The sequence below is a fragment of the Pipistrellus kuhlii genome, unplaced genomic scaffold (genome assembly GCF_014108245.1).
Source record: "Pipistrellus kuhlii isolate mPipKuh1 unplaced genomic scaffold, mPipKuh1.p scaffold_m20_p_6, whole genome shotgun sequence".
Taxonomy (NCBI): Eukaryota; Metazoa; Chordata; class Mammalia; order Chiroptera; family Vespertilionidae; genus Pipistrellus; species Pipistrellus kuhlii.
Window position 1 is genome coordinate 49,243,601 of NW_023425562.1, and position 16,090 is coordinate 49,259,690.

Sequence of the window (16,090 nt, forward strand, 5' to 3'; positions counted from 1 at the left end):
CAAATTTTTATGTCTTGAATTCTGTAACCATTTCTACCTTCCCAGAGGACCACTGTTCTCATTCTGCAGGGTGAACCATTTAAGCCTCAGGCTTTGCTTAGATTCTCACCTGCTTTAACTGATATGGGACTGTCCATTGATCAAGTCAATTCTCACAGCTCTCCATAGCCACAAGAGCGGTGATTGTGGAATAATTGGCTCAAAACTAGTGTTCACTCAAGTGCCCAATGAGGGCTGACCATGGTACCTCAGAGGGCCTCAGGTAATATGATCCATGGCTCAGTACAGCCGCTGCCGCTGAGAAATGTCTTTAAAGCCATCTCCTCACTGCTTTGTCTTATGTAGTGGCCTTTTGGCAAATAGCACTTGATAAAATATTTTTCTTACATTATTTTTACACAGCTAACATATTAATTCATTCTATGTAAAGTAGTAAATATGGATAAGCAAATATAATGCAAAAAATCCTGCAAACATACCATTGATGGGCAATTACTCAGTGCAGTTCAAAACCAACTGCCTTTAAGTCTTAAAAACCAGTGCCTGGAACTAAGCTGAGTTCTTTACATATTTTAATCTCATTTCAGAACCTCTGAAGAACAGACTATGATATTATCTAATGTACAGATGAAGAAATCAGGCACAGAGAGGCTAAGTAACTGAATGAGGTCACCCAGCTAGGGAGTGTGTAATTTCAGAGATATTAGTGACTTTCAACTGGTTGCCTTCTGTGTTCTGACAGGAACGACAAGGAGTGACGTAGGGTTGATCAGGAGCATGATTAATGTGCTAGCTATGTGATTTCTGAACTATTTTTTTTTCAACTTTAGAATAAAGAACTAAAAACCAAGGTGGCCCTTTGGTCTGAAACTCCTAGGACAATGGTATCTAAGGCTGTGGCTACAAGGTAAAGTCTCTCTTTTATCCCCACCTGCGTTCACAACATTCATGACTGTTGACCTTCATCCCACTAGAGAGAGATTCCAATGTATTAATATTTATGTCATTGTTTACTGTCTGTTTCTCAGTTCTTCAAGACTAGGACTTTTCAGAGCTAACATATGAATGCTTGCTGAATAAATGAATTAATCCACTTAGATATCGCTTACCTCTTCTTTGCTATAAAACAAGCCCAATCTAGGCTTCAATACTTCCTGCAAACAAGCTAGATAGGCTCCTCTCTTGTCCTTGTTCTTCTGCTGCCCACGTTTTGTGCCATTGATGAGTATTTTAAGCATAAATTGCTTATGTTTATTTAAATGTCCATGCCTCAAATCGAAATAGGCTATAAATGTCAAGAGGGTAAAACTAGTTAGTTCCTTGTAGTTCACTTTACTGACTGCATTGCTAATGACAAGTGTCTTCAATAACTACCTAATAATGGCCCAATTAAGTAGCGATAATGACCCAGTAAATCAATAGAAATGATAGTTGAAACCATCAAAGTCACTTTCTAGTGTTGACCGAATTCAAAGTGACAAGATGTAAAAAACAAAACAAAACAAAATAAAAAAAGACTCCTGGTCTCAAATCTTATTTTTATAATACTCTCTGAAATATTCACTTAAAAGAAAACAGTCTGTAATTACATGAATAATTTAAAAAGTGATTAAAACCTTCCTCTTCTAGCAGCTTTTGCATTTCCCAGTCTAGCCCCTCAGGGGCAGAAGCCCATTTTCTGAAACTCGTGGTGCATGCCTGAGCTGGAGAATCCTGCTGCGATTAGCATCAGGCTAGGAGTTCAGGCCTTAGCATCTCTGTCTTAGTCTCTGAAACAAGTGCTGCACTTGGCTAATCATATACGTAATTACAGCCTAGGGGGAAACCAAGATGAGCCAGACTTCTAAAATCATTGGGCCCCCAGATGCTCCATTCTTAACTTTTGGCCATTAACCCTGCAACTTCTAATCAAGAAATGAAAGTAGCCCCAGCAGTCGGAAAGGAGGCAGTGAAATACCCACACTTCAGAAGCAGTGAGAGTACAGCAAATCCTCGATTTTGTGGGCCTCGATTTAATGAACTTCAGTTTTAACAGACAAAATTTCCAGTCCATATGTCATCAGTGAAAATTAACACCCTGAGAATTTAAAAACACTTTTAACCAGGATTTGCTTATAATTACATTAATAGGTTATTTTTTTTTATCATGAATTCACTGTTAACAAATTCTAGTGAATAGGCCATATGTTGGAAAAAGCATTAGTAATTTCACAAACGTAGATCAATACTATATACCAAAACTATAGTCTACATGTTTAAATCCTAGAGTCACTGCTCATAAACAGTGTTCGGTGATTAGCACTTGATCACACCGCATCACCCGGGTGGTAATTGATTCTGTTATCTGGAGACTTTTGTGGCAGTTTTAATTCCTGCTGGCCTATGTTCCCACGTGGGCTAAGCCCCGCCCAGCCATGTGCATTTGCTTATTCATGGTGACTGATGAATGCATGCATTTACTAGACCTACTCAGTGTAAATTTAAAAGTGTAGTAATACATGTAGAAAACTTTCCTGGGAAATTAAACCTTTCATACATAATGAATTTTAATTACACAAGCAAGTCTCCATAAGTAAAAGCAGGTAAACTAAGTAATTTGTTAAATTTTTAACACACACATTTGGAAAACCTACTTTGCCATAGAAGGGACTTTCTGCTTTAACAGACATCCCCTCACTTGAATTAGTCCATTATACCGAGGTTTTATTAAGGTCACTTCAGAGCAGGGAGGGGGGAGAGTTTGGAATAGAAAGGCAAATGTGACTTGTGACTATTCGAGGGAGGAGAGGATGGTCAAATTTTTGCTCGGTTAACAGTGTCATCTACATAAGACTTTTTTTTTTTTTTTTTTTTTTTTTTTACTTGAGCTAACTAACGACAATTGACAGGAAGCAAAATCGCAACAGATTGGGCAAATGTTCTGGAGAATGGCAGTTTTGCAGCTTATTTTATACATTAGAGTCTAAGGTGGAGATTTAAGGGGGTGTTTTATATGATATCCATTGGTGGTAGGTTAGGGAAGTGAGAGAAAGCAAAGCAGGGAAATCTCAGAGATTAGGTAAAGAATAAAACCGAAAGACAAATCCTTCTACATTGGTGGGTTCAGGATAGTTAATTAACATTTAGAGCACATACAGCTGGTATGTGGGAGAAAAGGATACCAACGAGGGGCTGCATGGTCTCTCTCTGGTGGGAGACTGTGCCCTGAGGGGTCTGGAAAAAGGGGATTACTCTGACATTCCAAGGATTTGTTATTGTAGCTGCAAAAGGACAACAGACAGAGCCAGTTAAGGTAAAGACTGACCTTTGTCAAGGAAGATACTGGCCTAAGACATGACTAACCACCCTGACTTGCTTTTGGTTAGGAAGTTTTAATTTCAGACAACCCTATGTGGTTACTGTAGGTCTCTGAGTTGGCAAGGACTGCCATGTAGGTCTCCTCTGAGCTTGTCAGGTTTAGTCCATGGCCCCTTACCATCCACACCAGATACCATTCTCCTTGGGGTGGTGAGGCATTGTGGCCAGCATCCACTGTTTTCACCCTGGAAGGAATGGAGCTAACCAGGAACTGGTTGTCTCCTTACGGTAACCACTGCAGTAATGAGTGCCGAGATCCCAGCAGGGAAAGCTGCAGGAAGAGAGGAGACAATGGCTTCTACGGGCAATCCTACGGCAGCTGTGGTTAATTTAGAGTGAAAGGCCTTTTAGTTTTAAAGATTTATTCTCTTCCTATGACTTCGGAAAGGGCACATGGGAATAGTTCCTAATTGAAATAAAGAAACTGGACTGAATATGCCCTTTGTTTTATGATTTCTGATAGAAATTGCAGTGTTGATGATATGATGGCGATGCAGGCATTCCAGGGGTCCAGGGACCGAGGGTCTTGGACCCACTGCTAGCTCCTGGCCTCATGTAGGAACAAATTCAAAGCTGAGCCAGAATATAGTTCAAAGTGAGAGTTTCATAGTGAAGCAGTGAATGAGAAGGCTACTGCATAGGCAGAGCAGCCCTGTCCTTGTGGGATTTACATCCTTTATTGAGGATCATTTAATCTGAGAAAAGAACATTCAATAAGGGAAAGGAACATTTAGGATGGAGACTTCTTGGAAGATCCCAAGGGGCCATATTGTGTTCTCATATTGATTGGCTTTCTGTTTCCAGTCATGGCAGCCAGGTGTATGATTTAGAATGCTAATATGTTACAATGACCATATAACAAGGAATAACAATGACCATATAAAGCTAGGGATTGGTGCAAAGTGAAATTAGTCTCCACATTGGATCGAGCTGGTTTTCTGTGGGTTCTCAGCCATACATTCATTGGGGGTTACTCTTCCTATATCTGTAATAGTTGTTGTAGCCCTTATCAGTTACAGTCATTTCACTACATACCCTATCTCAATGGTAGGTCTCATGTTTGCACAATAAATATGGTTAATTGGTTCCTTTGAGAATGTGAGCAATAGGATGGTATGGTAAGTCTGGATTCACCAACATACAGTGGGCTTACAACTCTAGGGAGAGTGGAGTATAAAAGTGGCCGTTAACTCAAAAAAAAAAGATACATTTAAAGATTAATCTAGGCAAATCTCTTAAGTTACCCATAAAACATATTTCCATGCCACCGCTCAGTAAGTACCCAAAAACAAGTTTGTGTTTTATTTTTGCTTTGCTTTCCCTTGAACATTAGAACATATAGATGTTTCTTGGGTTGAACACCAGTATATGTGTAGATTAGAGGTCATTAGACAGCAACAACGAAAACAAAACATGCACACACACACACACACACACACACATGCACGCATGCACACGCACACACGCACGCACTCACACATGCACAAACAGAGAGGACAGAAAGGAAGGGAAGATCAGGCTTTAAGAAACGCACAGAATTAAAACATCCTGAGGGGGCATTGATGTGTTCCCACCGCCAGGTCACTCTGGTGAGTATCTTCACTGCGTGGAGTGGCAGACACAGGCTCTAACTCTCCCGACCCCTCACCTACAGGCTTCCTCACTTTTGTTCTAGTACAACTATGAGAATTTGCATAAGTTTAATGCTTCCACAATGTGATTCTCTTGTGTCTCTTGGGGAATTAAAATCCATCAATTAACCGCCATCTCTTAGATTAAAGCAATTAGTTGTGATGCGGTGGTATAGGACACTGGAGATGGTAAGGGCGGTGGTACAGCCATTACATCCTTGCAGGTTAATGTGCTTGATCTTGATGACTGTGTGGTCTTTTCTATAGTGACTTGAAGACTGAAGACTCTACCCCTTACTTGATGTTGGTTAGGCTACGGAAATGAGCTGGCTGGCTGAACATCTGAATGAGAAGGATCATTCCATGGGTCTTACTTAGTCTTTGAAACAGACTCTAAACGTGCATGTTAGAATGGCCCAATGCCAGTATTTAATGGAATCCATTATACATCAATAGCTTTGCAGCAAGATGACATTCCAGAAAATCAAGCAAACATATATTAGAGGGAAAGATCTCCTTCTTCAAAACTTACTTAATGGGTGAAAAAACCAGGAGCTTTCTCATGATGGAAGATAAAATTCTGCTTTCAAGTTTTTAAAAACCTATCTTTTCTTGCATATTTTTTACTGAAGAGAATGGTTTAAGGTTGTCAACTTGAACCTTTGATAGTGGTTTTTATTTATGTAAATAGAAAAAAGTGTGTATATGTGTATGAATAAATGTTATATTTTAAAGTTGACTTTTGGATAATAAAATATATCTTACTACTAGGGGCCCATTGCATGAAGATTCATACAATAGGCCTTTCTTCCCCTGGCTGCTGGCACCAGTTTTCCTCTGGCACCCAGGAGCCAGGCCTTTGCTCTGGCCACTGTCTTCTGTCTTCACTCTGGCCAGAGCCTTCAATCTTTGCTCCAGCTGGACCACTGCTCCTGTAGCTCTCTTGGCCTCCTGCCCTCCCCCTCATAGCAGGCGTCCCAGTCCATCTTGTCGCTCCGTGCCTACTTGCATGCTGCTCAGAGTGGCTGGGTGGCGAGGATGCCACCATCTTTGTCAGTTGATTTGCATACTCACTCCTGATTGGCTGATGGGTATCGAGAGGTGATTGTCAATTTGCATATTTCTCTCTCTTCCCCCTCCCCCCCAAGTAGATGATATAAGTTCATTTTTTGACCACTGTTAGTGGTACAGTTATTCTCAACTGAGTTATGGGCAGGGAAGATTATTTTCAGCTAATTCTCCAGCACACATGCACTCCTCCCAAATTGAGAAACATGGCTACTCACCACACCTTAGGAAATAGGGATTTTTCAGCAGGGATTGAAAATTGGTTGCTGAAGATAACACACACCTAAATACAAAGGAATGCACTTTGTGACTGCCTTCCTAATTTTTTTTTCAATATTTATTATATTTTCTAAGTAAAATATTGGAGGCGAGTAAGGACTGGAACCCATTGCTGTTGGCTCAGACCTCCATAAAAATGCCTGTATTTTGAGTTCGAAGGAACAGCCGACTGCAGCCAGGAAGAATCTGAATTCACAAATTAGACTTATTTGTCTAATGCTCTTGTGAAAGTGTGCTTAAATGTTGGTACATGCATTCATTACAGGTGAGCAAGTGATTGTTCTGAGTAAAACCAAATTCTAACCTGTAGAATGCCGATACACTGACAGCCAGGAAAGCAGAATGCTCTTCGACTAGAGGAATAATGGAAGATCTTAGTCGCCCTAAAGGGTGAACTACTTTAAGTCTTTTGATCATCCTCTCTAGTATGTAACTCAAACCATTTTCTCAGGAAATATGCTCAAAGCCTTTCCATGTGGAATGTGGAATTATCACTGCCATCTATGAAATATTTAAAGGTCTGAACAAATGAGGCGAGGTGATGTATTTATAAATCCATCAAAGTACTGTCACCCTTGAAATGTTACATAACTGTGCAGTAGGAAACTTCACTCAGAGATCGTGTAGGTTCCTCTTACCCATCAGTCATCATGCTGGATTGTAATAAATATGAGCTTTGTGAATAAACCCATCAAACTGAGCTAACAGCTTGAGTGGTATCCATTAGAACAATATCTTCTAACATCTAAATAGAAGAATATTTTTGGATTTTATTTTGGTTTAACTATATTCATTTTTTAACATGGAAGTACAGTTAGAATAATGCAGATAGGACCTGCTCATGGGGTCTGGAGGGCTCACTTTGAATGGTCTTATGATCTTCTGAGTATGAGAATAAGCAGGTTCAGAAGCCTGAAAATATCTGATCTCTTCAAACACCAAAGTGTCTTTGTACTAACATCAGCAGCACCATTTATTGGTCATACATGGATTATTTCCTATCTCTTTATTATTTTAATGCTTTATCATTTGAAACGTTTTTAAAATAAACATTTCTGAGTCACGAAACAAATAATAACAGTGGAAAAGTTTATTAGTTTAAAAAGTAGTGTCACACAAGAAAGACACAAAAATAAACACTAGTTCAGTTGAAGTCTGAATAATTGCACTTATAATTATACTAATTAATATATTGGATAAGAAGATCTGAGGTGGGCCTTGAAGTGAATACATGAATGTGGAAAATGAAAAGAAATTTAGTTTAATTTTTTTTAAATGTACTTTTATTGATTTCAGAGAGAAGGGGAGAAGGAGAGAGATAGAAACATCAATGATGAGAGAGAATCATTGATCGGCTGCCTCTCACATGCCCCACACTGGGGATTGAGCCTGAAACCTGCGCAACATCTAGAATGGGAATCAAAACATGACCTCCTGGTTCATATGTCAATGCTCCAGCACTAGCCATGCTAGCCAGGCAAATTTAATTTCACTTTGATTGCATATAGTGTTACAATTTATCATTAAGAAATATTTAAACCATTAAAAAAAAACAAGGAAATTAAAAAACCTGATGAACAATATTAACTGTTGATTATAATGGAATCAGAGATTCGGGATGGAAGTGGACTGACAATTCTCTGGGAAAAGAGGATTGGTGGATGCGAGAAGAGACTGAACATAAACTGTGCACCTATGGATAAGGACAATGGGGAGTGGGGAGGGGGCAGAAGGTGGGGTGGGAACCTGGTGGAGGGGGGAAGAAATGAGGAACCTTTATAATAATATGAACAATAAAGATTGATTTAAAAAAAAAAGAAGTATTTAAACCATTGATATAGTATATGTTTTGAATAATTGTTTATAATGTCTTAAAATAAGGACATTTACATTATAGCTTGTTATTTTTTTCTTTTAACATTAAAATTATTATACATAAATAAATGAACAAATTGTTATATAAGTAACAATAAAAACTGATAGTTTTTGTCAATAAACAAATACAATAGGCAGATAGCTCCCTCAATTTTCTGCTAATTTCCCCTGGATCCAAATGAATGCCAAAAGAATCTATTATGATTTATTTTACATTTGAAAAATTAGTAGCATTATGAAATCAACACAAACATACTACTAAAATTCTTTCATATTTCTTCACTTTGAAAATCCTTAACTCTCCTATGACAGCAAATTATTATAGCATCCTTACCAATATCAAAAAAGGTACCCAATTCCCCAACAATTGAAATTCCTCTCACTAATAATCATCATATTTCTCTTCCATCACCTCTTATTTCTTCGTTAGAAATATTAAGAATGCAATAAAAATTTAAATTATATTTAATTGCTTTGTTATTACGTATTTATGTGTTTAAAATTGTATTAGAAATATGTGTCCTACATGGTTTGGCTCAATGGATAGAGCGTCTGCCTGCAGACTGAAGGTCCCAGGTTTGATTCTGTCAAGAGTACATGCCCAGGTGGTGTGCTCGATCCCCAGTAGGGGGCGTGCAAGAGACAGCCAATCAATGATTCTCTCATCATTGATGTTTCTATCTCTCCCTCTCCCTTCCTCTCTGAAATAAATAAAAATATATATTAAAAAAAACTGTTTTTAGAAATATGGAAAAATGCAATTTATCCTAGGTACCCAAGGATGGTTTAGTACTTTTTAGTGTGTTGATAATGGTGAGCATGTATCTTCACAGGAATCCATAAATTTGAAAATTTACTTTAATAAAATAGTAAATATTTTTAGTTAGCACTATTAGTCTAAAGTTCACTTGATCAATTTTTCAAACAGGATTCATTCATTGTTTTGCAACAAATATTTATTGAATGCTCCCTATTGGCTAAGGCACCATTCTAGATGTCAGGGCTACAGCAGTGAGAAAAGAGGTGGAGGGTGCATGTGGCCAAGACTAAAGAAAATAGAGAAAAAAATCTCAATCTTCATGGAAATTATATATATATATATATATCTCCAGTGATGAGGAACAAATAATAAACTTAGAGGTGCCCATTGACTGAAGAAGAAGAAGAAGAAGAAGAAGAAGAAGAAGAAGAAGAAGAAGAAGAAGAAGAAGAAGGGGAAGAAGAAGACTCAGGGGTCTGGAGTTACTAGGGTGAAAGGCTGTGATTGCAATTTTAATCAGGTGATCATTGAAACTATGGTAACTGTAGATTGGTCATTTAAGGAGGATTGTCATCTTAAATAAGAACTCACTATGCTACACAGCGGAAACCAATACAGAATAATAATGAAAGTAAACTGTAATTAAAAAATAAAATAATGAAAGTTAAAAAAAAAGAATTTTGAAAGTTACAAAGCATCATTCTGGTGCATTAAAAAAAAAAAAAAGGAACTCTCTCTTTGATGATAGCATTTAGGCAAAGATGAGAAGAAAGATAGGGAAGGAGCTGATAGTTGGTGGGAGTGGCCCAGGCAGGAGCCAGCACAGGTGCACATACTTTGAGGATGGGCTTGCGGGAATACTCAAGATGTAAGCCGGACTGACAGGTAATAAGTCCCAATATTGTCTAAAGCATTTCCCATGCAGCATATTCTTTCATGTTTCCTTTTAATAAGTCATTTCTTTTATTTGATTTAGTTTTTCCTCCAGTTCTTTGAATCCTGAGCCATGGTAACCTAATGGTTTTTAGGAATTCGTACCTCAGTCCCCTCCTTGGTGTGCTTTTGTCCAAGGCACTAAAGAGTCTTTTTTTGACTCACCCTCCAGGACTGACAGGAATTGCTCTTGCTATTTGGGAGCAAGGTGCTGTGTGCTCATAATCCAATATATTAAGTAGCAGGACTCAAGTCTCTGTTTCACTTTTTCATGAGTGTGAATGAGCTCATTATGTATATTTTCTCTGGAGAATTAATCACACAGATTGAAGTCTTCCATTGTTAACCTTGCTGCTGCTTTTTAAAAAACAAACAAACAAACAAACAAACAACATTTTGGCAAAGATGAGTCTTCCTCTCAGAGACCTAAGAAAATGTTCTAAAGCTATGGCCATTTCACAAATCTGATGACTACCACAAAATGTTTCTAGTACCTATAAGATAGCCATAGTCAAATGATCATTCGTGTGTTGGCTTCCTAATCCATAATGCCAGTCACCTAACTGAGTTTCTAACAGAACAGCAATGCTCACAATCTTATTACAGCTCTTCTTTCTCCACAAGCAGCAATCCAGATTAGAATAAAAATGCTTTGGTATGGAGAATAGTGAATGATCATAATACTTTGTAAACAGTTTTGTTGTTTTTTTGTTAATCCTTACCTGAGGATATTTTTTTCATTGATTTTTAGAGAGTGGAAGGGAAGGAAGAAAGGGGAGGGAGGGAGGGAGGGAGGGAGGGAGGGAGGGAGGGAGGGAGGGAGAGAGAGAGAGAGAGAGAGAGAGAGAGAGAGAGAGAGAGAGAGAGAGATGAGAGAGACATCAATCTGCTCTGGGCAGGAGAGCAAACCTGCAGCCCAGGTGTGCACCCTTGACTGGGATTGAACCCACAACCCCATAACCTTTGGTGCTCCATCCAATGCTCTAACCACTTAACATCCCAGCCAGGATGTAAACAATTTTAAAATAATATATCCTTCCCCATCAGAATGGCTCAGTTGGTTGAGCATTGTCCTGTGCACCGAAAGGTTGCCTGTTGGATTCCCAGACAGGGCACATAACTGGGTTGCAGGTATGATCCTCCTGCCAGTTGGGGGCGAAATGTCTGCCATGTGCAGAAGGCAACCAATTAATGTGTTTCTCTCACATGGATGTTTCTCTTCCCCCACTTCTCTCTCCATCCTTCCCTCTCTTCCACTCTCTCAAAAAAATCAATTGGGGGAAAAATGTCCTTGAGTGAGGATTAACAATACCAACAAAAAGAATTCCTTCTAAAGTATTTAGCGAACTATGTCACTTTAAGAAACAAACAGCCCAGTTTATGGTTCAGTGGTTAATTGTCAACCTATGAACTAGGAGGTCAAGGTTCGAGTCAGGGCACATGACTGGTTGCGAGCTTGGGGCAGCCTTTGTAAATGAACATTTAAGGAAGATGCATGGTTGTGGTCTAGAATTTTCCTTGAACAATGGTCCTTTCACAGTTTGTGACTAAGGGAGACACCACTGCCTGCCTTAGTATTCTGTTATGGGGAAGAAGTAGGTTATAACATGTGGAAGTGTTGTGAAATGTAGAATACTTCAACATGGTAAGTGCTAATTTTATAAATGCATCATTTAAAGTTATTAGAAAACTAGGGCCCCATACATGAAATTTGTGCACGGCTCGGGGGTGGGTGTTGTCCCTCAGCCTGGCCTGCACCCTATCCAACTATCCAATCTGGGACCCCTAGGGGGATGTCCGACTGTCAGTTTAGGGCCGATCCCACAGGGACATCCATCTCACAATCCTGGACCGCTGGCTCCTAACCACTCTACCTGCTGACCTTCTTGCCCGCACTGTTCCCCCACTGGCCTTCTCACTCCCAGCTGCCCCCTCTGCTGGCCTGCTCATCCCCAACTGCCCCCCTGCCATCCTGATTGGCCCCAACTGCCCCCCCACTGCCAGCCTGCTTGCCTCCAACTGACCCCCCCACTGGCCTAATCACCCCTAACTGCCCTCCCCTCCTGACCTGATCACCCCTAACTGCCTCTGCCTTGGTCTCGCCATCGTGGCTTTGTCTGGAAGGACGTTCGTAAGGTCTCTGTAAGGTCTCCCAGCCTAATTAGCATATTACTCTTTTATTAGTATAAATTTCCCTTGCAAAACCCAGTCTTTAAATAGATAACAAATTAGAAAGTTTAGACAGATAAATAAAAATCAATGACTACATCTTAATGGATACTTTTCCTTTTTAATGGACATGTAATTGACATAACATTGTATTATTTTCAGGTGGATACCATTTAATGTGATGAAAGTTTCATGTTAACACCCATTTAATGTTCCCTGATCCATGGCTTGTTGATCTTCAGCACAGAAAAAAAGCTGCTTTAACTACACAAAATAATTGATAAAAATTCATTTTTATTTGGAAAGTGTGCAGTAATAATCACTGAATACAGTTCTCAGCCATAGTATTCAAGCCCAGACACCACAAAATCATTGGATGCAATGATTTCTGAAGACACTAGAACTTTGGTACAACAAAATAATGACCTAATGAGGTCTGTCAGGCACCACAGTCTACTCAGGAGCATACAGAAGAAAAACTCTATACTTAAAGTTTTAAGTTACATTCATAGCACTAGTTAAAACAGAGGTGTATGTAGATAACAGACAAAAACAACCAAACGTGCTTAGCCTAAAAATGAGGACGATATCACTGAACGGTAGATCATTGGGATACATGAAGCATATCAGTGTTATGTCAGAACGTTGTCTACTTTTGACATGTTAAGCAGGGGAACTTACTTTCCTTAGATAATTTCAGAGAGAACCAGTATCTTTCACAAGGCTATGGAAACAAAAGCCCTATTTGTACAAGGAGGTTATTGACTAAGTTGTAATATACTACCTGGAATATAATTGGATTCTGTAAAGAAATACAAGTAACATACAAAATGAAATAGAAGTCTTTTTCCCCCCAGTAACTTGAGATATATTAAACATTTTAAATCAAATACAATGACCTCAAGTTGACTACCCATTGGTAATTTCCAATGTATCTACTAAAATTAGTTGTGTCTCTGGTTTTAGATTATGATTGTGATTTTTATTAGTTCTTAGCTTGTGATATTAGTGTCTGTTTATGAAATGGAATAAACCTTACAAATCAGCTTCTTATATATGTTCACCACTGAGCCTGAAATGAACCAGTGAGACACTTGGGGTTTGTAAGTCCCACGTGAGGAAAAACCACTAAGATACTTAATAACATACACATGTCTCCAACTTGTTCTTTCCGGACAAGGCTTCCCCTCCATGAGCATTTGGAAAAAAAAAATAACCTGGAGAATAAAAGATTAAGGATAAGCATATGTTACTACACATCACGAGGGACGCTATTTTGATGTGCCAACAGCCACTAGTTAAATAAGAGACCCATTAGGTTAAGGACAGATATACCAGCTCCTACACAATTTCCTAAAGATCCTTAAAGACTAAGTCAGCTGAGGGATATTAGTCATGGCTTCCACAATCCGTGAGAAATAAAAGAACCTGAAAACATTTAAATGACTCAATCCAAAGATGATTCATTTGTATTTTTTTTTTCTTTAAAAGATTACACCCTTTAAAAGAATCCCACTAGTTTGTCACTGTTTTCTCTCCTCTCTATATATGACCACAGGAAATCACCCTCTGCCCCTCCCTGTCCCCCTGCCCCCCACCACAGGTGGGGGGAGATTTCCTATCATCATATATGTAATGCTACTCCAGTTTATGAGGTTCAGATAAATAAAATGTTCCTAAGTTTCCAAAAGTTTAATGCTAATAATGAATTTATTTAGCTTAAATATTTTTATTAGCTTAGTTCTAAGGATAGACTCTTCTACTTGTTAGATAAAAAAGGATGAATAAATATTTCCCACGTATCTACTTACAAAAACTCTTTCTGTTACTCTTTTTTTTTTCCTACCTAAAAATCAACCTTTTAAGTATGAACTCCAAGTTCTGCCAGATCTAAGGGCTCAGCTTAGACAACTCTTACTAGTAACTCTTATCTCTCTCTATAGTGCTCATTCAACAATGTCATCATGGGTGGGTCTTCACCCAAGCATTCTAAGAAAATAAGTTTTTAACATTCCCTATATATCTATCAATAATTTTTATCAGTTCTACTTTGTGAGACAAGTATTTTCATGGATTTATAGAGCATTGAGTCTACACTCATCTCAGATGATATTCTATTTCCACTGTCCCTGGTAAGAGCTCAGCACTCTCCCCAGAGATGTGTTTATATCATCTTGCTCACAAAATCAAGACAGGGAAAAAAACATAACTTTTGGTGAACTTTTAGACAACTCTTTTTTTTTTTTTTTTCAAATATAGATAGCATGTTGGCATCCTTAAAAAATGAGAAAGCTTTTTCTAAAATACTTAAACATTCTAGACATCTCTTAATGCTTTAAAGCTAGGTAGGAGAGGACAAAAGTAAACTTTTAAAATCACTTTGGTTAACATCAGCTCTCAGAAGTTCCTTTTAAAGAGTTATTCAGTATCAGGAAACAAAATTTTTAATATTATTTCTTTAAAATTTGGGTTTTAAACTCCAAAATTCTTTATGGATGAGGATTTTTCCTCAAATGGGTGAGTGTGGTACACAATGAGGAAAGCATACATGCCCCCCACCCCTTTTATTCAGATGAACAGAGATATGAGGAGTAAACAATCTTGTTTCATAGACACGAGTCTCCAGGTTACACACTGTACCTAGTTGTACACTCTTGTATCACACATATTTACATATTTCTCTATCTGCTGTGCTCACTCTATTGGTGAAAATATTATATAAGTGCCATCAAATTTGTTGACTCAATTCACAGTTTAAAAATATTTGACTATTATTACTTTTTATAGTCATGTCCTTCTCTATAGTCAAGCTTCTGTCTCTTACAAGGGCCGATTAAAACTCTTGCCCAGTTCATCCAACCTGATTGGCAGAGAGTAACTGACACTAGAAGCATAAGAAAGACACCTTCTGATGCAAAGAATGACCCACGTGGTTAAAAACAACAGGTAAAAGGTTTACTTTAGAAAATGCTGGCTTCAAATTGTGTGCAGGGTGATAGATGATACTAAGGAAATGGCAACAAACTGGCCAGAGTGACTTGGAAGGAATTTTAAAACACTTCTGTAGAGACATGCAAGCTCAACTCCCAGCACTTAATATTTTCTCTGCCAACTCCTGACCTGCCACTCTGGTCATACGGAAACAGACATTGTGTTCTCTCAACTATGATTATACATTTTTCAAAGGAGTTTTCTCTTTTTACACAGAAAGGTAATCTTGTACCTATTCAGTTAGGAGTCTCAGGTAGCCCTAGCTGGTTTGGCTTAGTAGATAGAGAGTCGGCCTGCAGACTGAAGGGTCCCAGATTGGATTCTGGTCAAGGGCATGTACCTTGGTTTGTGGGCACATCCCCAATAGGAGGTGTGCTGTAGGCAGCTGATCGATGTTTCTCTCTCATTGATTTTTCTAACTCTTCATCCCTCTTCCTTCATCTCTGTGAAGATAAAATATATTAAAAATAACAATAATAAATAAAAGAGTCTCAGGTAATACTCACTCCCTGAGAAGTGAGCTGAGACCAGGAGACAGTGGTAATGGTCTCTGATCTCCATGACGTCCTTGAACCCTTTGCCAAAGACATCAAAGACCTTAAGCTGTGTGACTGTCTCTGTGAGCCATTCCTGTAATGACATTGTAGGAAGTGAGCTATAGGTTGGAGACAAATGTGGTCACAGAAGTATCCGAGGCACTGTGTTAGAGCAATGTAAACACTGAAACAGAGCAAACACTCCAGAAGTGCTTTCTATGCCAGAAAGGAATTTCATGTACACTTCAAAGATTTTTTCCAAGATACAATTTGGCTTTTACTAGAGCATTTGGGAGATAATTAGTTACAGGGCTCATTTTGGCTAAATATATATATTGTTGTGGGTTAAAAAGTCTATGCAATCCTTTAAAGTGGTCTATATACTTCAGGGCCCCCAATCAATTTGAGGTTGTAAAATAAATAATACAGACTAATTAACTGGGAAATAATAAGAGAAGGAATTTCTATTAACATTGATATAGAATTTGGGG

The 16,090-nt window shown here is 38.5% G+C and overlaps 1 protein-coding gene across 4 annotated transcripts in view; it reads left to right on the top strand.

Annotated features, from left to right (window-relative positions):
• CCDC68 (coiled-coil domain containing 68) overlaps positions 1-5,727 on the top strand; it is a 45,758-nt gene extending 40,031 nt beyond the window's left edge. For all 4 annotated transcript variants that reach the window (XM_036417889.2, XM_036417890.2, XM_036417891.2 and 1 more), the window contains 2 exons: positions 831-907; positions 5,256-5,727. In XM_036417889.2, the coding sequence (XP_036273782.1) occupies positions 831-907; positions 5,256-5,313 (135 nt within the window). In that variant the 3' untranslated portion in view covers positions 5,314-5,727. The remainder of the gene's footprint in view (positions 1-830; positions 908-5,255) is intronic.
• The last annotated feature ends 10,363 nt before the right edge of the window (positions 5,728-16,090 follow it).